At 40.1% G+C, this 22,973-nt stretch overlaps 1 protein-coding gene across 3 annotated transcripts in view; it reads left to right on the top strand.

Annotated features, from left to right (window-relative positions):
• The window catches only part of SLC9A7 (solute carrier family 9 member A7), a 144,760-nt gene that overhangs the window by 68,248 nt on the left and 53,539 nt on the right, over window positions 1–22,973 (top strand). For all 3 annotated transcript variants that reach the window (XM_015443699.4, XM_015443697.4, XM_065538052.2), the window contains exons 2-5: window positions 8,924–9,123; window positions 11,723–11,800; window positions 18,838–18,914; window positions 21,780–21,892. In XM_015443699.4, coding sequence (XP_015299185.3) covers window positions 8,924–9,123; window positions 11,723–11,800; window positions 18,838–18,914; window positions 21,780–21,892 — 468 coding nt within the window. The remainder of the gene's footprint in view (window positions 1–8,923; window positions 9,124–11,722; window positions 11,801–18,837; window positions 18,915–21,779; window positions 21,893–22,973) is intronic.

Raw genomic sequence — 22,973 nt, 5'->3', positions numbered from 1 at the left:
GTGTTCTGTCACTGAATCTACCAAATTCTTCTCCATTATGCTGCCTCATTACTACCAGACAAAATAAATATATCAGGAAAAGTTGGTAAATAGCAGCAAATAATGCCTTAGAATTAATTTGCTACAATATACAAAAGCAAACATTTTCAGTAAATGTTTGCTTCTTACACATTTATAAAGCATGGCAAGATAACAAGCATGTAGAAATTCTGTTATTCATGCTCATGGGAGGACATCTGGAATGGCTGTGTGAGAGCTCAATGAATCTTCTTCCCAAAACACAGCAATAAAATTGGACAAAGCTGTCAAAAATAACTAGTCTCTGGAAACTGATGAAAGGTCAATTAAATTGAGGAACATTTATTAAAGAAAATCTACTGAATCTTGGTAAGAATAGTAGATGTCTATGGCGTTTAAGATTGCTCCCATCCCTGCCAGATCCATGTTCTGGATGATTTATCACAGGCAGGTAGAATAGGCTGCAGTGACCACCAGCTCCCATTTCTCCCACCAGCTCCAGAAATAAACCATTGTGTTTATGGTCAGTTGATTTTCAACAAAGGTACCAAGAGAATTCACTGGAGAAAAGACCATATTTTTAACAAATGGTGCTGGAGCAATTAGATATCCATATACAAAAGGATGAATTTGGACCTTAACCTGACACCATACACACAAAATTAACTCAGATTGTATCAGAGATCCAAATGTAAGCATTAAGGCTATAAAACACTTATCAGAGATCCAAATGTAAGCATTAAGGCTATAAAACACTTAAAAACATAAGAAATATTCAAAACTTTGGGTTAGACGAGTGTTTTTTAGATATGACACCAAAACCACAAGCAATAAAAGAAAATTGATAAATTAGATTTCATCAGAGTAAAAAAAATTGTGCTCTGCCAAAGACAATGTCAAGAGGCTGAAAAGACAAGCTACAGTCTGGGAGAAAATATTTGCAAATCATATATCTGACAAAGGACTTGTATCTACAATATATAAGGAACCCAAAATGTAACCATAAGAAAACAACCCAGTTTTTAAAATGGGCAAATAACTTGAAGAAACATTTCTCTGAAGAGGATATTAGGATGGCCAATAAGTACACAAAAGGATTTTCAACATCATTAGCCATTAGGGAAATGCAAATTTAAAGTATGGTGAAATATCACTACACACCTATTATAATAGAATGGCTAAAATGAGAGATACGGGCAATACTAAATGTTGATGAGGATGTGGAGCAACTAGAACCCTCATATGTTGCTGTAGGGGACAGTGGTTAAAAAATGGTATAGTTGGGCTTTTGGTTTGGTTCCAAGTCTTTGCTGTTGTAAATAGTGCTGCAGTAAACATACGTGTGCGTATGTCCTTATGGTAGAATGATTTATAATCCTTTGAGTATATACCCAGTAAGGAGATTGCTGGGTCAAATGGTATTTCTTTGATAGAATGGATAAAGAAAATGTGGCACATATATACAATGGAATACTATGCAGCCATAAAAAGGAATGAGTTCATGTCCTTTGCAAGGACATGGATGAAGCTGGAAGCCATCATTCTCAGCAGACTAACACGGGAACAGAAAACCAAACACCTCATGTTCTCATTCGTAAGTGGGAGTTGAACAATGAGAACACATGGACACAAGGAGGGGAACATCACACGCCAGGGCCTGTTAGGGGGGTAGGTGGAAAGGGGAGGGAGAGCATTAGGACAAATATCTAATGCACGTGGGGCTTAACACCAGATGATGGGTTGATAGGTGCAGCAAGCCACCATGGCACATGTATACCTGTGTAACAAACCTGCACGTTCTGCACATGTATCCCAGAACTTTAAAAAAAAGAACTGAAAACAAGGGCATAATTACTTTGGGAAATGGCTTGCAGTTTCTCATAAAGTTAAAGATATGCTGCACATACGACCGAACAGTTGCACTCTGGGTATTTATCTTAGAGAAACGAAAGCATGTTCATATAAAAACCTGTTCATGGGTGTTCATGGCAGCTTTATTTGTGCCAGCCAAAAGCTGGAAACAAGCCAAATATCCCTCAGTAGGTGAGTGTTTATACAATGGAATACAACTTAGCAATAAAATGGGATGAAGTGTTAATTCACACAACACTTGGATGAACCTCACAGGCGTTATGCTGAGTGAGAGAAGCCAGTCTCAAAAGGTTACATACTGCGTGGTTCCATGTATTTAACCTTGCAAAGACAAACTCTAGTAATGGAAAAAACAAAGCAAAACAAAACAAAAAACAGTGATTTCTGGGGTTAATAGGTGGGATGAAGGTATCAGTGTGAAGAGATAGTACAGGAGAGTTTTGGGGGAGCGGTAGAACTATTTGGTATCCTTGTTGCAGTGGTGCTTACGTGAATCTATATGTGTGTTCAATTCATAGAACTGTACACCAAAAGAAAAAATAATTCATTGTATAACAATAAAGCAAAAAAAAATTTTAAAGACAACATCAGAGAAATTTGAAAAAAGAAAAGAAAAGAATAGGTCATAGATTTGGGGAAAATATTTTCAAATTGTATTTTCAATAAGGGACTTCTATCCAGAAAACAAAAGTTTTTTTTTTTTTTAACCATTCAATAAGTGAACCTGATTTAAAATATGGCAAAAGATTTAAATGGCAAGACATTTCACCAAAGAAGATATACAATGGCCTATAAGCACATAAAAAGATGTTCAGCATCTTTAGGCATCAGGAAAATGCAAATTAAAACTACAGTGAGATACCTCTGAACATTTTCTAAAACAGGTATGATCATAAGACAATAACAAGTGCTGCTGTGCACATAAACAAACTGTAACTTTTTTTTTTTTTTTTTTTTTGTGGCGGAGTTTCACTCTTGTTGCCCAGGCTGGAGTGCAATGGCACCATCTCAGCTCACCGCAACCTCCACCTCTCAGGTTCAAGCGATTCTCCTGCCTCAGCCTCCCAAGTAGCTGGGATTACAGGCATGCGCCACAACACCCAGCTAATTTTGTATTTTTAGTAGAGACGGGGTTTCCCCATATTGGTCAGGCTAGTCTCAAACTCCTGACCTCAGGTGATCTGCCTGCCTCGGCCTCCCAAAGTGCTGGGATTACAGGCATGAGCCACTGCGCCCGGCCAACAAACTGTAACTCTCATATGTTGCTGGTGAGAATGTAAAACAATACATTTTCCCAGTGTAGTTTAGCAGTTTCTAAAATATTAAACATAGATATATCATATGACACAGCAGTTCCACTCCTAGGTATTTACCCTAGGGAAATGAAAACATGTCCACAGACTTGTATGCAAAAGTTCATAGCAGCGTTATTCACATTAACAGAAAGAGGGAAGCAATTCAAATATTTATTGATTAGTTAATGGACAAACAAAATATGGTACAATGGTACAGTGGAATACTATTTGACAATAAAAAGGGATGAGGTACTGATACATACCTCCAACATAGATGAACCTTGAAAACACACTAAGTGAAAGAAGCCAGACACAAAAGGTTACATATTGTATGACACCATTTATATTAAAAGTCCAGAAAAGGCAAATCGGTAGAGGCAGAAGGTAGATTAGTAGTTGCCTGGGAATTGGAGTAGGAAACAGGAAGTGACTGCAGATGGCAATGTTTCAAAATCAGATTGCAGTGATGATTGTGCAACTCTGTGAATATACTAAAAATCATTGAATAGTACATTCTAAAATGGGTGAATCTTATGGTTTGTAAATTGTACCTTAATAAAATTGCTTTTTAGTTTCACCACATATTCAAAACAAGGAACAAAAATATTTTGAATGAATTCTCCTTGAAACTAATATATCAATGAATAATGCAGCTGCATAAGTAGCAGAACAAGTAGAACAAGGTATTGAAAGGGCTGTCATATTCATTCTCAAAATCCAAGTCATGTAAATGACCCCCAGACCTGAAAAGTCATTGTCAACTGCTGGAATCCATTGGATTCTCTTTATTAATTGAATTAGAAATAGTTATCGCCATCTTCAAACACTGTGTAACTGGATGCAAAATGAGATGCTTTCTTTTCTTGGAATTTCAGATGAAGCTTTAAAACTCATAACAACCCCTACTGTGCTGTAAAAAAAACTCCACAGTGGTGGCCACACTGATCAGGTGATCATCTACTTTCAGTACCTTATATAAGAGAAAATGAGGTCTCACTAAAGAACAGTGCACCCACGCACCTGTTCTCCTCCTTAACAAAGGCTTATTAACATAGACATTTGAATATTGTAGCTGATGGATGGCTGTCTAGAATTAAACCTCACTGCGTCCACTTGTTCAGCTGTCCTCCCAACAGCCTCAGCCACAAAAGGAAAACTGGCACCAGATCAGTGGGAGCTGGTTTCTTTAATGAACCCTTGGGATTTTTAAACCACATATCACTCTCATGATTATATTCCTCCATCATACTACCAAGTTTTGGATAAGCACATCCATAAACTACATATATGCTAGTACAGTTGTGAAGTGAGTTGTTTTCATACCCACAAGTTGAAACAGTCTCGGATTTTTGCCCCTTTGGAGTTTACCATCTTGTTTTAAGCCACATCAAATATCAAAGGAATTTCATCCATATTTGCTTTCTGTAAAAGTTCAAAACAATTCTTTCATTAGTAATGTACCTATGAAATCAGTGATTGTCTCTTTATCAGCTAACATTTTACGTGCTGTTTTCCCTGGCCCAAACCCACAGTAGGTTATTTCTCTTTGTGATCTAGAACACTAGGCTGTTAATCTGGTCAAATCATTAGTGCCTCTGTTGCTCTCCATCATTTTTTATGAATACTGAACTTTCTGGAGCTTTCAAAAAAAAATCTAATGCATGTTTTAATTCCTTGTAGCTATGACCACTTCACAGTCCCCTGTCAGGATATCTCTGAGATCCAGCAGATGAAAGTATGCTGTTCATGTTTTCTCCAAGTCTTTATCATTTTCTCACCTAATTACCTTCCTGCAGTTCTAATATCCTATTCTTTCAATTGGAAAACGCCAAATATGAACTTAATATCATGCCATGGAATATAGTGGTAATAAATATGAATCTAAAATGTCTGGAGAGGTACCCAAACTCTACCTTGAGTTAGTGGTATACCCTGTGGCTTGGTATATTTTTGGTCAAAACTGTCAGGATGGTGTTAACCTTACATCTCTGCTGTGTTGTTTTGTGTTGCCATATTTTAACCACAAGGGGGCAGCATCACCACCTTCACTGTCTCCCATCTTTAATATGGGTGCATTGGGCCAGGGTAGAGAAGAAAGGTTTTACAACTTTAAAAAACAATATTTGTCATCTGGTAATGATTGTAAATATGATGGTGATGATTACTGGAAGAGAGTTGAAGAGTGTTTCCTGTAATTGAGGAATTTGTCTACAAACATAAATCCCCTCTTTTGTGAGAGTAGTATTCATGGGGACCTTTGCTAGTATGCTTCAGTCTTTCCATTAGCTCTGCTAATAATCAGGTTAGAAAAGTCAAGAAACAATGAGTTACATGAAGCAGGCTCTGATTTTTAGGAGAAAGATAGTCTGTAAATGACTTATTTTGGTTTCCTGATGACATTTAAGTTCAATCATGTTCCAGGTAGCTGCCTCCAGATGCTGCAGATCATCCTGTATTATGATGAGTGTCGAAGGGCTCTAGAGTCATCTTTGTCATGTAAAACTTCATCAGAAAATAACTGTCTAACCAGGGGGTGAAATAAGACTAAAAAGCATCACAGAGTTCATCTAGAGTGGAGGGAGGGCCCCCCACAGAGCTCTGAACAGCTCCACTGCCACCAGTCTCATTACCATGACACCTGCAAAGGAGCCACTGCTGCCACAGCTGGTCCCAGTCACCATCACTGTGTCCGCAGACATGAGCAGTGAGGCTGAGACACTTGCCATGACACCATGGGCAGAGGCAGAGGGAGTGACAGCCTGCGAACAGGACAAGAAGGTTATCCCAGTGAAAGTTTGGGAACAGTAAGATGGTTCAGTGTAAGAAACATATATGGTTTCACCCACAGGAATGACACTGGGTGAGATGTATTTGTATGCCAGATTGTCATAAAGAAGAATAACCCCCAGGAAGCACCCTGGCAGTACAGGGGATAGAGAAGCTGTGGAGTTCAATGTTGAAGGAGAAAAGGGTACACAGGCAGCAAAGATTGCAGGCCCTGGTGGAGTTCCAGTGCCAGGCAGTATAGATACAGTAGACTGAAGCCATTATAGATGTTATCTGCACCATGGGGGTCTTCCACACGGTCACCAGCACAATTACCAGAACAATGAGAGTGGGGAAAAGAAGGATTGGAGAGTGCCCTTCAATGTCAGGCCTTACAGCACACGGAAGATGCCTCCTCCCTTGGAGAGACCCTATGAGTGTTGACTTGTAGAGACAAGTGATGGAGGGTGCTGACGACCAGGGTGAAGGAGAAGAGATAGGTCAGTGAGACAGATTAGGTATTGGGGTTACAGACCACAAGTCTCCAGGGCCCCTCCTCACCTAGAACAGTAATGAAGACCCAAGGCCAGCAGCCATGTCAGTGTAGGCACCTCCTCAACTTCAGTTACCAGCACAGACACCCAGAAAACCCTAAACCACAAGATGGTAAAGAGACTGCCAGCTAGGAAGTCCGTTGCCAAGGCCGAGCAGAGCAGGGCTGAGTAAATGCCAGCTGACCATCTCTAGTGTCATCTGGTTTATCATCCCACAGGAAGAAATGAATATAAATTCCAGCAATAAGACCTGAACAAAAGATTGGCTCTGAAGACCTTAAATGCCTGCTTTTGGCCCATTTACCAGACAGCTAGCACTATCTGAGTTATGGAGTTTTCATTACTTTTCCCTACAGACATCTCTTTTTGGTAATGATAAATATGTTTTTTAAAATATGTTTTTTTAAAAGGTCTGGGGCCAGGCATGGTGACTCACGCCTGTAATCCCAGCACTTTGGGAGGCCGAGGCAGGTGGATCACCAGAGGTCAATAATTCGAGACCAGCCTAGCCAACATGACAAAACCCCATCTCTACTAAAAATACAAAAATTAGCAGGGCATGGTGGCGGGTGCCTGTAGTCCCAGCTACTGGGGAGGCTGAGGCAGGAGAATTGCTTGAACCTGGGAGGCAGAGGTTGCAGCGAGCTGAGATTGCACCACTGCACTCCAGCCTGGATGATGAAGTGAGACTCTCTCAACAATAAATAAATAAAATAAAATAAAAGGTCTGGTTTTTCTTATATGCCTTTAAAGGTTTTCAAATTGTTTCATATCTGGTCAGAATGAGATTATTAAGAAACTCATTTTTTAAGTTGTAAAAAAATCAAGTTATTTTATTACAAGTCAACAAACTGCAATTATCTGTTAATATGGGTCTATAATAATGATAATAATGCAACACAGATGCAGATTTTGGCTTAAAGAACTATGTTTTTCTAGATTTTATATTTTAATTGTTATTCAACAATGTCTTGTGGGTTCTTACATATCTCGGTGATAAGAGACATTATAGAACATTACACATGGAAGACAATAAACATCATTCTTTCTTTTTCTCATACAACTTTCTCCATTAATGGCAAAATGAGATGAGGAAGCAAATATACCATTCTGTCTTTTAATATTTCCAGCAAAGAACTGAATTTAGAAAGAAGTCTGAAATTTTCCTCCTAAGAGAATTATAGAAAGTGTCTGATAGTCATTTATGGCTGTTTTTGTTTTTGTTTTTGTTTTTAAATCTTTCACTCACTTTTCCTTGGGCACATCTGACTCATGTTCAGGTCCAGGGAGCCACACTCTTTCCTTATTCACAGAACTGAATGCTTATACGTGATCTTGCTGTTTTTATTTTTCCCTAATGGGAAAGCCCTACTAAGAAGGGTATGAGACTTACATACTTGTAGCTGATGATCTTAGCCATCTCATAGCTACAGCCCCAAGAAGCCAGCTCTCCAGCCCCTGAATCCTGACTGCTCAAATGTACACTGCAGTGCTTCACTTCCCAAGGGGTGTAATTACCTTCTCCATGATACCCAGTGCTTCAAATGACCTAAGCAAAAGAATCCCCCTGCCCTTTCTTCTGATGCGTGGCAAAGCAAGTTACATTTATAGCAACTAGAAACTCCAGTGGCCTGGTCCTTGCTGGCACATGGCAGCAGGACTGGCTTGAGGGATGCTGCTGGGTGAAATGAAAGAGCTCAGCAGTTCTGCTTTGTGCTGTCCTGGCCAGAAAAATCTTTGCTGCTTGTCATCCCATCTTCCTCCACTAGAAGCCTGAGAAATGAGGCATGCTCAGGTGTTAAAAGTGGTCACAGGGCTTGCTGGGTGTGGTGGCTCACACCTGTAATCCCAGCACTTTGGGAAGCCGAAGCCAGCAGATCACTTGAGGTTAGGAGTTCAAGACCAGCCTGGCCAACGTAGTGAAACCTCGTCTCTGCTAAAAATACAAAAAGAAACCAAACAAACAAAAATAGCTGGGTGTAGTGGCGGGTGCCTGTAGTCCCAGCTACTTGGGAGGCTGAGGCAGGAGAATTACTGGAACCTGGGAAGTGGAGGTTGCAATGAGCCGAGATCGTGCCACTGCACTCCAGCCTGGGTGAGAGAGTGAGACTCCACTCAAAGAACAAAAAAAGTGCTCACAGTGTCATAATACCACCGAAGGTCCTCCTGGTGGCCGAACAACTTAAATACCACCACCTTGTCCTCCTGGTGGCTGAACAACTTAAATCAGACCAGAATAGATGGATGCTTAACCCTTTCAATCCTGAAGGCCCATGCAGTTAGTTTCTCCTAAGATACATACCCCATGTTGTTTCTAAGATTATTGCTGCATTTCTTAGTTGAAAATCAACCATGCCATTATTTCTACACTTTCTCTATCCTTCCTCAGGCCTGATGAGTTTTTTTCCACTCTTTCAGGGCTCATTGTTGGGGTGATCCTGAGGTATGGTATCCCTGCTACCAGTGGCCGTGACAAATCACTCAGCTGTACTCAGGAAGACAGGGCCTTCAGTACCTTATTAGTGAATGTCAGCGGAAAGTTCTTCGAATACACTCTGAAAGGAGAAATCAGCCCTGGCAAGATCAACAGCGTAGAGCAGAATGATATGCTACGGAAGGTGAGCTGGGGACACTCAGTCATCATTGTCCTGACATGGTTGTTGATTCCCTGACTCGTCTTGACCTTGTGGAGAGAAATCCTTCCAAACTCCTGGATTACTGGTAACATTCCTGGCTCTCTGTTTTGTTAGGAAGCTTTTTGGTCCATGATGAGGAGAAGGAAGAACCAGATCTTTAACTTGAGCCTTTCAGCTAGTGACCTTTGTGGGTTTGTTAGCATCTGTAGCTGAAATGGGTCACTGATTGTGCAATGGGTTTGTACGTCCCCACTCAGGTCATTTATCCAGCCACCATCTCCTCTTTGCTATGTCTGTTACCCTTCCTGTGGTTTAGGGATAATATTGCTACTTTCTTAAAATAAGGTTGATTTCACCTTTATCTTAATTTATTCAGTATTCACAAGGGTAATTCTTAGTTCTTCACGGTTCTTTTGCTATATCCTACAAATATTTGAGTGCTTACTCTTATTGGTGATTGATGCCAAAGGCTTAATGAATCTTCAGGGGAAGAAGAAGATCTCGTTGTCTTAGAATTAGAGTCCAAGCATTTTCATTTAATGTTGGAGTAGCAACATAGTCCACATGAAAAAGCATTATGCATCTCCTTGCACGGGTAATTTCCAGGATAAGCAAGAAATCTGTATGAACTGATGTATACTGCATTACCTTATAGACCAGGCTTTATCAGAAGGAAGCCTTCTGTATAGCAGTCTTGGGAGACCCAGGTTGTGAGGAGCCCCTTTTAGTACAGCACAAGGCTAAGGTATGTGAAGGCTGACAGTGAAAGGCAGAGTGTAGCGTGTGCTCCAGAAATTAAATTCTTGTTGTTTTTGGAATCTACTCTAATCCTTAAGGAAAATTATTCTCCACCTGGAGCATTAAACATGACCATCTTTTCTGTGTCCCTAATGGCAGTACTCTTTGCTCTCAACTCTTCATAAGAAAGCATGGGGTTTTCATAAACATTCTGAAATTCAGTGCAACTGAGAAAGAAACCCAATGTAAATACCACACTTAATGGCTGTTTGGAAATGGCAGCTTGAGCCCTTCATATTGGATAAGATAGGGGGAAAAGGGAAATGATACCAACACATTTCCATCTTTCAGTTCATAATAGAAGAGGAAGCTGACTTTTGCTCCCTTATCTTTAGAAACCTGTTTATTTAAATCCCCTCTGTTTAAAACTTTGCTGCACAAAGCAAAGGTGGGAGAACAATCAAGGCCAGGATGATTGTTGCTAGTTGAGGGAAAAGAGACATGTTGATGTAGCTTGATTGATAAGGAGAGGATTGAACTGAGTGTCAGAAAACCCTTATGCTAGTTTGTACATTATTGGGTTTGGTGGCATCCAGCAAGTTTCACTGCCTTTGGGCCCAGTGTCCTCATATTGGGTAGGTACTGTCTAAGGCTCCTTCTTATTCTGACATTCCCTGCTTTGCAGAACGCTCTTCTTTAACAAGAAGAGAGAATAAAGCATCATTTGAAAGAATCTACTTTTATTAGGCTGATTAACACCTCCAGTTTCTAAACAAAAAAGTTAACGTTTAATAACTAGAATGAAGGTTTAAAAATAATTAATTGAAACACAAGCCAAGTAATTGACCAGCATGAACAAATTCTTTAAAAAGGTTAGCATGTTTATAGCATGCTGAATTTTTTTCTGGATATGATAAAACTTTGCTCTCTAAAAGTTTCAGAGTCATTTGATTAATTTCCCTGTATCAAACCTATAAGAAATTTCAGTTCCTTTAAAGTTGCCCAATTTATGCTGATGTTCAGGAAGCCACTAACATTGCTGGTGACTTTGATTTAGGCTACATCAAGTGTCACAGAAGGCTGGTCACTCAAAAGAGACTTAAATTCAGCACAATTTTGTCTATAAAGGATTCTGTGAGAGGATCCAGGAAGTTAATAAAGAATCACGATGGCATCTTTTATTGCAGTTGAGCCTTTATAAAGGTGTGATGAAAATCAAGATTTTGTTTTGTTTTGTTTTGTTTGTTTTTTGAGATGGAGTCTCGCTCTGTTGCTCAGGCTGGAGTGCAGTGGCGCGATCTCAGCTCACTGCAACCTCCGCCTCCCGGGTTCAAGCGATTCTCCTGCCTCAGCCTCCCAAGTAGCTGGGATTACAGGCATCTGCCACCATGCCCAGCTAAGTTTTGTATTTTTAGTAGAGATGGAGTTTCACTGTATTAGCCAGGTTGGTCTCGAACTCCTGACCTTGTGATCGGCCCGCCTCGGCCTCCCAAAGTGCTGGGATTATAGGCGTGAGCCACCGCACCTGGCCAAGATGTTTTTATGAAAAACACTAGCCGGAAGCTTTCTGTGAGTTCTCAAAATTGCATGAAACTGTTGTGTCTTATTATGTTTTAAAACAGCACAAGCAAGATCATAAGAGCAAAATGTTATGGGGAGAAGAGCATGCCAGTCCATGGGGAGTCATAGCTTCTCCTCTGGGATAAGTCCGTGATTTTTCACATTTATGTTATTTGCTCTAAATATTCAAACTTTAGTCAATGGCTTCAAATATTAAGCAAATATTATAGCATGAATTGGAGTTAAATAAAAAATTGGCTTTTTTTTCTTTTTAAACTTTCAGGTAACATTCGATCCAGAAGTATTTTTCAACATTCTTCTGCCTCCAATTATTTTTCATGCTGGATACAGCTTAAAGAAGGTAAGAGGTTTTTGCCAATATTTCTGAAATCATGTGAATCTCTGTGTTAATTTACCTGCATAATTTTCTAGTTATTTTTCTTCTCCCAGATTGCTTATTACTCTGTTCTTCACCCACTCAGAGACTATAGTTGACTTCTCATCAATGATTCATTTCTGTTTTAAAATCTGGAACTCCCATACATTGCCAGTGGGAATGTAAAATGGTACAGCCACTCTGGAAAACAAGTTGGCAGTTTCTAATAAAACTAAACTTGAAATTGCCATATGACCCACAATTTCACTCCTGGGGATTTATCCCAGAGAAATGAAAACCTATGTTCACATAAAAACCTATACATGATTGTTCATACCAACTTGTAATGGACAAACGCTGGAAACAACCAAAATGTTCTATAATAGGTGAATGGTTAAACAAACAATGGTATATCCATATTGTAGAATACTACTTAACCATAAAGCAGAACAACCTATTGATACACCCAGTGACCTTTATGGATCTCAAAGGCATTATGCTGAGTGAAAAAAATCCAATCTTAAAAGGTTATATATTCTATGATTTCATTTATATAGCATTGTAAAAATGACAAAATTAAAGAGTTGGAAAACAAATTAGTGGTTGCCAGTGAATAGGGATGGTGGGGGCATTGGGCTGGGGGTGCTTATAAAAGGGTAGCATGAGGGACATCTTCAGGGTGATGGAACAGTTGTGTATTTTGATTGTGGTGGTAGTCATGCAAATCTACACATTTGATTAAATGACAGGGAACTATGCACACACATAATACATATAATGCCAGTTTCTTGGTTTTGATATTGTACCATAGTTATGTAAGATGTAATCACTGGGGGAAACTGGGCGAAGGGTACATGAAACCTCTCTGTACTTAATCTTTGCAACTTATGTGAGTCTATAATTATTCCAAAATAAAAAGTTTTAAAGAAACTAAGTATCCTTATTACTGAGGGTCATCGTGCTAGACAGCAAGGTTGGGCCAGAGCTTCTAGTTATTTAAAATACAAAATACCAGCCTAGGCAACATAGCAAGACCATGCCTCTACAAAAAGTAAAAAAAAATTAGCTGGGCATGGTGGTACACGCCTGTGGTCCTAGTTACTCTTGGAGGAGTCTGAGGTGGGGAGCTTGAGCCTAGGAGTTTGAGGCTGTAGTGAGCCTTGATTATGTCTCTGTACTCCAGTCTGGGCCACAGAGCAAGACCTGGTCTCAAATAAATAAATAAATAAATAAATAAATAAATAAATAAATGAAAACAAATGCCAAATATCTTTACAAATATTTATGGGTGGCTCTCTCCCTCTCCCATTGTGGTAATATTGTCTGAAAATTAAGCCTCCCCAAAGGCAGGTAACAGCTGTGGAACTTGTTTCAGCTCTCTTTCTGAATGAGGACTAAAGGAAACCTTTTCAGTGAGTCTAGAGAAGAGAGATTTTGCCTGACAATAAAACTCAGCAACATCCTTAGGATCTAGAAAATGCCTCCGAAACTGATAAACTCTAGCTAGATCAGTTGAGAAAAAAGGAGGAAAGAAACAAATTACCTGTATTAGGAATATAGGAAGGGACTTTACTACAGACCCTTCAGATATCAAAAGGATAAGGGAATACTATGAACAATTTTTGTGCCAATAAGTTTGACAACATCCTAATGAGATCTTGCCATGAAAAACAACTCAAAAAAAGAAAAATAAATAAATCTGGCAACCCAGGTGAAATGGACAAATTCCTTGAAAGACGTAAATTATCAACCTGAGAAGAGATGGAAAGCTTGAACCGACCTATATTAAAGAAATTGAGTTCATAATGAAAAACCTTTCCAGACACCCATATGGCTTTACTGGTGAATTATATCAAGCATTTATGGAATAAATAATACCAATCTCATACAAATTCTTTCACAAAATAGAAAAGGGAATACTTCCCAATTCATTTTATGAGAGGATGCCGGCCCGTCAGGCTGGGTTTTCTATCAAAGTCACTCTGCACTTTTCAGATGGTTTTTAAACAATTTCCAACCAACATAAATATAGTTTACGGAGCATTTGGTCTGTATTAAGAACAGATATTCTTTATTTCTGTTTTTACATCCATTCTTTCTAATCTTCACAGAAACTCTGTAAGAAGGTGATGGTGATTGAAGATTAGTTCACACTGCTTCTCCCCCAGGTTTCCGACTCATTGATAAACAGACACAAAGAGTTAACTTGTGATTAAATGATTCATTTATGATCCAAAGTCCCTGGTAGATGCATGTTGGAGTATGTCACTTAACCTTTAGTAAGGGGGCTTCTTACACCCTACCTCATGAATTGAGGACAGGTACCCTTTAGCCAGGTCGGTCACAGTTACACTTAAGGAGGCTGAAATGGAGAGATCCTAGAAATTGCTGGGCCTGCCAAAAGCTGCCTCTTTTGCTCACAGCATGGAGGCTAAAGGAACAAGAACAATTCCCCACCTTGCACAACAAGGTCAAGATTACAAGTCAGGGTCAAACTTCCTCTTCCAGAGATCAAGTGACCCCTTCTTACTGCATAACCTTCAGGGCAGGAGGGGAAGAGGGAGAGAAATGGAACATAAGTTCCATCTCCATAATAGGTGCTTGAGGAACAGAGGCTGTGTGTTTCTGCACACCAGCCCAGTGCATTTGTATACTCACATGTAGAGTGTCCTGCGTTTTACTGATGATGAATCTCAGCTCAGAATGATTAATGATGCATATGAGGTTACATAGATAGTGCGGGACTGAGTCAAGGTGACTCAGTCTGTCTGATTCCAGAGCCCAGAGTTGTTCTTTTGTGCCTTATTGCCTCTAGATTTAGGTTTTCCGTACAAAAAAAGACCATATCGTTTACCTGACTACTCTGGGTTGCCAGGGTCATCCGAATTTGTATGTCATTTACTGACATGTAATAGATGGGAGATGGTTATTATGGGTATAAATTACGTTATTTTTTACATAAGTGGAGAATTTGGGAACTCTTCTTCAGATCAAATGGGTGATGAGTAATTTGATATTTTACATAACTAATCTTAATGTATAATCAGTCATAGTTGTTTTAAAATGAAACCAAATCATGGGTTGTGAAAGCCACTCTGATGGTTGAAAGACATTTTAGTTTTTGCAGAACCTTCCCTTTATCAGCACCATTTTCTCAACAGACAAACAACTCACAGGCTTTGCCAGTTCCCAATCAATTTGTTTTTGAAATACTAGCCTGAGTGGGAAAAAAACCCCACTAATTGGTTTTTCTCTGCTCTCACACTATGGTAACCAACACAGAAGACTTCTGTGATTAAATGTGGGAGGGATTTCTCCCTACCAGCAAACAGGCAATCAATTCTGCAGCAGACACCAGCTGGGTGTCCTTCAGTTCAGTTCTGACACTATCTACCTGGAGATACTGCCAGATCCCACGGAAGGCTGAGTCCCACAATACTGCCCCCCACCCCATCTCAGACACCTGTCACAAGTCTGGGACTTCTGACTGCCTGGCTTCAAGTTGGGGTTCCCATGACCCCCTCTTTCATTACATTGCTATAGTGGCTCACAGAACTCAGGGAAACACTCATATTTACCGGTTTATTATAAAAGATATTACAAAGGATACAGATGAAGAGATGCATAAGGCAAGGTGTGGAGAAAGGGGCATGGAGCTTCCATGCGCTCCCGGGGCACCACCATCCAGGAACCTCCATGTATTCAGCTATTTGGAAGCTCTCGGAACCCCATCCTCTTGAACTTTTTGTGGAGGTTTCATTGCATAGCCATGATTGACAACCGTGTAGAAAAGTGATTGGACAAAAGGGGTGTGATCTAATGCTGACAGACTGAGTGGGGAAACCCAGCAAGGCCTATGTGTTCAGATTCTTCTTGGCCTTTCTGTGTGGCATACCTTCCTCCCCAGTATGGGGCAGGATCCCTTCTGAAATGAGGGTCTTATGACCTACTTCAAAAAGGCAGGAGAAAATTAGAGTATATTTTTAGTTTCTATGGCCTGCCTTGGGGCAGAAAAGGAGCAGCTGAAAGGAGGGCAAGAGAAGGTCAGAGAGATTCTATTTTTTTTGCTACCTGCTTCTGAGGCCTAAAGTGCCCAACATTACAACAAAAGACTGTAACAAGAGCTGTGGGAGCTTATGAGCCAGGAACTGTAGATGAAAACCAATACATACACATCATAATATCACAGCTAGTCTTTCAGGTTATCAACTATTAGTTTAGTCTCTTTCCTTTTTAAATTGCCCCTATAAAGGCACCTAAATAGTTGGTCCTTAATATGGTTACCATCTCTGATGAAACCTGTTGTCAGTGAAATGTGTAATAAATATTTCACCAATTAATGGATGGTATATACACAGATAACATTCAGACCCTCTGACCTATGCACATCATATAGCTATCATGCAGACCTGGGCCTTCTGACTTGAAAAAAGTTCTCATTGGAATTAGCTTTGATTTTGTGCTACCACTCATGGTTTGCTTAGAGGGCCTTGGCAGGGAAATAATTCACCCATAGGAGCCATTATTAGTGGACTCCCCCACCAAACACACACACACACACTCTTTCTCTCTCTCTGTCTCTCTTTCTCTCTCTCTCTCTCCTTCTGTCTCTCTCTCTCCCTCACTCTCACACACATATACAATAACATGTTAAAACTTGCCAGTGAGGAATGGGAGGGGATGGGATTTCCCAAGGAGTAGCAGTGTAAGGCTTAGAATGGTACAGCTAGAAATTGGGATGTCAGGTATATTTTCACCAAAGCAAAACTTCTCATCCTGGGCTGTCTTGGGCTTATATTTTTGAAGACTTTGCCAGGGCATGCCATCATCTCCTTTTGTCTCTTCTTGTCATTTTATAATTGAGGAGGAAAAGTAAGGGAGATTCTGAACTAATCATGGCTGTATTGTAACCAAATAACAGTAGGATGAAAGATCTAGGATTTTACTGGATACCTCCTGTCCTTTCTTTCCCAAAGAGAAGTGGGAATCGAAGAACTGGGTAGCAGGGCAGCTTGCACAGTGAGAGCACGATGCTTTGGGGTCAGGAGACCACCTTTCCAGTCTGGGCCTTGGTTTGGCGGACATGTGACTTGAAGCAGCTTACATCATGCCTTTGAACCTTGGGTTCTCTCATATAAGATGGTCCAAATAATACCTTCCAGATAGATCATTGTGAGAATTGGATGGGCTAATATATGTGAAAACACTTTGTGAACTATGAAGTATACATTTAAGTACTAGACATAATACACAAATAGTATAGCTTTTCAAAATACAGTTAAGTTTCAGCTCGCATCAGCAGATATGAACGGGAGATGGGTAATTGTGTGTGTGTGATTTTAGAATATATTGTGAAAGTATTTTTGGCTACAGATTTACATTCCTAATTTTTTGCTTTGGCTAATGTCATGAATATGAATTTATCTAATTTATATTCAGAGTTACCATGGGAATATCTACCCAAAGGAAAGCTGAGTGGCAAGGAAAAGCACATCTGGGATTGGAATTTGTTCTTGGATACCTCACAAGTGTCATTCATCTGGTGCCTTGTTCTTGGTGCACTCCTAGCCCTCCCTGATTAAAGCCCTTTCTGGAGCTTTTAAAGAGAAGCAGACTCACAACTGTTGATTTTTTTGAAATATATATTTTTCAAAACATTGATGTATAAATGCGTTTGATTAAAAACAAAAAGGCAGTTATTTAAGAGGCAAACATAATGTGTCCATCTTATGTACAGGCAGCACCCTCATTCGGTGCCTGTCAGCATGGCAAGCCCTTGAAGGATTCTCTCCTGAGCAGGTGGCTTAGGGGCAGCAGGCATTCCTTAACACCTTCTTTACTGACTCAGATAGGGGCAAGCACTGGGAAGGCCCTGTGTCTGGGATGCAGACCAGAGGACACCTGCAGCCCTCTGTCTGGTCATGCTTCGTGGTGGCTGCCTGATCTCGTCTGGGTTCTTCTTCCTGCACCCTGTCTTTTTCTGATGTTGCTCAGCTGACATGCTGGGGCTCTCCTGCCTTTAAAAAAAATCTAGGTAAAGTGTTCCTGGCCTTTGTTTGATCAGGGTGTTGGGAGATTTTGTCTGTTTGTGTTAAATAGTTCTGATTGTCAAATGAGAATGGCTTATGCCTTGAGGAGGCAGAACTGTGTCTTAGGATCCCAGGAACAGGCAGAATTTCCTCCGTTGGAATATCCCACAGGCCTAATGACTTGTAAGAAGTAAATCCTTCAAAGACAACATGGTAAAACAAGTAAATCCGTGTGTGTGTGTGTGTGTGTGTGTGTGTGTGTGTTTACATTTTTAAGGTAACCAATGAATGTGCAGAAGCATTGAAAGGATTGCAGTTTTGCCACCTCTTTCTGAATAATTTCTAGATGTGATATTGATGTGTGTTTCTTTTTGTATAAACTTGGCCATCTTAAATGGAACTATTTGTTTCTCATTTCTCCACATCCATCTCTATTGTCACTCTTTCCCAGGCTTCAGACATTAATCTAGATGAATATAAGGAGACGCTTCAGGTTCCATGAGCAGATATTTAGGACTCTGTTTTCTGATATCAAATTAAGCAGAAAGCTCATGACATAGCACTTTCACACTTTGTTTTAAACTTCTATCTGTGATGATCTTCTGAGGTACCACCAGAACTGGAAGTGATGTGCTGAATCACTGAGTAAAATGGTTTGGGTTAAATCTATAAAAATGATTGGTCTACTCACACACACACGTGCACAACATATACACACACGTACTGTAATTTAATGTAATCATCCAGAGCAGTTTTGTCTGAAAATTTACTAAGTCCTTGCTTACTTGCTCACTACCTGGCTGTATAGAAGATAACTTAAAACCATGATGTCTAAGGTTAAATAGCACCATATAGGAGTAACTTCAGTTGTTACTTGATGTAATGGAAACAGTAGGTAGAGTTCCACTTTTTAGAGACTTTTAATGTGTTTCTTAAGCTCATTGTTGAAAATCACAATGTGATTCCTGAGTTTTGTTTGTTTGTTTTATTCAGAGACACTTTTTCAGAAATCTTGGGTCTATACTGGCCTATGCCTTCTTGGGGACTGCTGTTTCATGCTTCATTATTGGGTAAGTGAACCTTTGTATTATAACCAAATTAACACACATTCCATAGGGATGAGATCCATTTGGGTCCACAGAGTCCAGTATTTTGATATTTTTGATGGCAGTCAGGATCGAGATTTACACTGTTCAGTATGGTAGCTATTAGCCACGTGTGGCTATTTAAATTAAGATCAATTTACATGAAATAAAATTATACCCAACACCCAGATCTTGGTTTCTATTATCATTCTTTGATAAAAAGAGCCAGAGCCCCTTGCAGAAATGGCTAATTCTAGGGCTGGGGCAGGAAATATACAAGATGAAAAGGGAGTATCTAATAATGCCAGAAAGTAAGGAAGTGCTCAGAAAACAGACAGGCAAAAGAATGTGGGGGATGTCAAAGGGACACAAGAGCCAACCGAAAGCCCCTGTAATGGTCAAAGCCCCCCCAGCCAATGGCTGAAGAACAACAAAACAAATAACATTGTATTAGATTATCCCCAAGAGCATAAAGTAAATATCCCTGAGTCCGTATGGATATAAATAAGCGATTGGATGAATAAATAAATGGGGGAGAAGAGACAAATCTCCTGTGCGAAGAATTCCAAATACTTCATGTAGATACATCCCCCTCAAGGAGGTAGAGCTCAGTCCCCTCCCACTCCCTCTTTGAGTGTGGGCTGTGCATAGTGACTTCTTTCTGAAGAGTACAGTACAGAAAGCAGGAAAAAAGAGTAGCTTTACAGTGGAGAAGCCTGACAAATACTACTTCAACCAAGTGATCAAGGTCAACATCAGCAGTGGTAAGTCACGTTGATAGTATGTACCTTGATATTTGTGATGAGAAGGATACTCTACCTCTCTGGTCGTTCGCTTAAAACCACATTACCTCAGTATAACCATGAGAAAAAAAATCAGACAAATCCTAGTCAAAGGATATATCTACAAAATATCTGACCAGTACTCCTTAAATCTGCCAAGGTCATCAAAAATGAGCAAAGTCTGGCCGGGCGCGGTGGCTCACGCCTGTAATCCCAGCACTTTGGGAGGCTGAGGCAGGTGGATCACAAGGTCAGGAGATCGAGACCATTCTGGCTAACACGGTGAAACCCTGTCTCTACTAAAAATAAAAAATAAAAAAAATTAGCTGGGCGTGGTGGCGGGCACCTGTAGTCCCAGCTACTCAGGAGGCTGAGGCAGGAGAATGGCGTGAACCTGGGAGGTGGAGCTTGCAGTGAGCTGAGATCACGCCACTGCCCTCCAGCCTGGGTGACAGAGTGAGACTCCATCTCAAAAAAAAAAAAAAAAGAAAAGAAAAGAAAAAAAGAAAAAAAAAAAGCGAAGTCTAAGAAACTGCTGTCACAGCCATGAGGAGACTAAAGGGATTGGATGACTAAATGTCATGTGGTATCCCGGATAAGATCCTGGAACAGAAAAAGGACATTAGGTTAAAAACTAAGAAAATCTGAATAAAGTTAGGATTTTTATGAATTTTTTAACAATTGGCTGGAGATAATAGCAGGGGTCTTTTGTGCCATCAAAAAAGGAGGGGCTTGGACTTATCCTTTAAGAGATACACATTATTGAAGAATGACACATTACATAACTGACATTAGTGACGACAGGAAGCAAAATGGGGAAAAGGCTACCAGAGAAGTCTATTGTGTAGGTCACAGACTGGTGGAAGGAAATGGAGAGGAAGGTCTTGTTCCAGGAATGTTTAAAGGGTACATGAAAGAAGCCTTTGATAAGCAACAAAGGGCAAATCAAATCTGTAACATACAATTGCTGTGAAATGAAATTGAACTGGTTAAGTGTCTAGAACAGTGTCTGGCACACAATAGGGAAGCATTAAGTTATAGCTGTTTCTTCTCGAAAGGATTGCATTCTGCGAATAGTTCTTTTACTCCTAGCTTAGCTAGTCCACCCTTCTAAGCATTTGAGACACAAAGGTGGGCAGTGGCATCAAGAATCTCATTATTAGAGCATTGGCTGTAGGGTATAATGAGTCAAGTCCATGGTTATTTTTACTTGTCTAACCCCTGCAGCTGCTGCTATCACTGCTGCTGCCACCACACACACACGCACACGCACACACACATACACGTGCATGCACACATACCCTTGTAACACGTACTAGACCTTTTCACACTCCTCACTCCTCCCAATTTGCAAGCTGTCTTGTAGGAAATGTTCTTCCTCCAAGCTGAAAATTTTAACTTGGTAGTCCCTCTTAGCCCATGTCACAGTCTACATAGCATAAGGAGGGCTATTGCTGGCGCACCTGACCCATGCAAAGAGTGAAAGTCCAGATATCTTCATGGGTATATGGATGTTCTAATAGGATATTTAAAGATATTTGCCTCTTTTTCCTTTCTTTGAAATAATTTTTGGCAGAGAAGGCAGTAGTAGGTCAATCCCTTGGATCTTTGTGACCAACCCATTTTTTTCTCTCTGTTTTCATCCAGTCTACTGATTTCTCTGACTTTAAATGTATTATCTTAGAATCTTGTGAGTTTTGTAGCAACTTATTGCTACAAAAACATTATGCCAGGTTCTGTCTCTTCCTTTCCTCTGTATTACCCAGTTGTTTCAAATGCTTTAGCTTTGTTGCTAATTGAAGACTGTACTTCATGGTTGCTTTAGTTGTTAGAGTACAACTTTTAAAAATGAAATGTTCAGATATTTCAGCAAGATGACATTAACTTGCAAACTCTTACTTGATGCCAAAGTCCTATTTGCCAATGTCTCTAATAAGTGTCCAACCATGGCAGCTGCCTGTTAATTTTCATAAATCTCTAAGAACAGCATTCTAGTACTATTCTGCTTGCATGTTTGCTAAGTTACTTATTTGTTTCTCCTGACATAGTTTACCTTACCTTCTTACAGAAATCTCATGTATGGTGTGGTGAAGCTCATGAAGATTATGGGACAGCTCTCTGATAAATTTTACTACACAGATTGTCTCTTTTTTGGAGCAATCATCTCTGCCACTGACCCAGGTATTTGGCTTTGCATATTTGGCTTTATTATTATGGTATTCCATTATTTAAATCTTAAAAAGTTCAGAGCAATCATTAACTTTTGTTGTAGTAGGGAGAATGTAGTATTTATTTGCATGGCATGGTGGTGGAAGAAGTGACCAATAGGTGGGTCTAACAGACTTAGATGGCTTTTCTTTTTCTTTTTCCTTTTTTGAGACAGGATCTCACTCTGTTGCCCAAGCTAGAGTGCAGTGGTGCAATCACAGCTCACTGAAGCCTTGACCTCCTGGGCTCAAGCAGTCCTCCTGCCTCAGCCTCCCAAGCAGTGGGACTATAGTTAGATGGCTTTTCTAAGAAGGGCATGCAATTTCCTTTTATATTATTAATTTTTCATTGTTGTAAAAATGCCTGACATAAAATTTACTACCTTAACAATTTCTTTTGTTTGTTTGTTTGTTTGTTTTTTGAGATGGAGTCTTGCTCTGTTGCCCAGGCTGGAGTGCAGTGATGCGATCTTAGCTCACTGCAGCCTCCACCTCCCAAGTTCATGCCATTCTCCTGCCTCAGCCTCTCAAGTAGCTGGGACTACAGGTGCTCGCCACCACGCCTGGCTAATTTTTTTGTATTTTTAGTAGAGGCGGGTTTCACTGTGTTAGCCAGGATGGTCTCAATCTCCTGACTTCGTGATCTGCCCGCCTCAGCCTCCCAAAGTGCTGGGATTACAGGTGTGAGCCACCGTGCCCAGCCTATCTTAACAGTTTCTAAGTGTATAGTTCAGTAGCGTTAAGTATACCCACGTCATTGTGAAACCAATCCCAAGAACTTTTTCATCTTGCAAAACCGAAATGCTGTACCCTTTAAACAACAACTCCCCAGTCTCCCTTCCCTGCAGCCCCTGGCAGCTATCTTTGACTTTCTGTCTCTATGAACTTGACTGCTGTAGAAATTTCATACAAGTGAAATCATATAGTATTTTGTGACTGGCTTATTTCACTTAGCATAATGTCCTCAAAGTTCATCCATGTTATAGCATTTGTCATAATTTCCTAACCTTTAAGGCTGAATAATATTCCATTCCATTGTATCTGTATAGCATGTT

The sequence above is a fragment of the Macaca fascicularis genome, chromosome X (genome assembly GCF_037993035.2).
Source record: "Macaca fascicularis isolate 582-1 chromosome X, T2T-MFA8v1.1".
NCBI classification, from domain to species: domain Eukaryota; kingdom Metazoa; phylum Chordata; class Mammalia; order Primates; family Cercopithecidae; genus Macaca; species Macaca fascicularis.
Note: the sequence above shows the minus strand (reverse complement) of the source record. Positions and strands in the feature narration are given on the sequence as shown.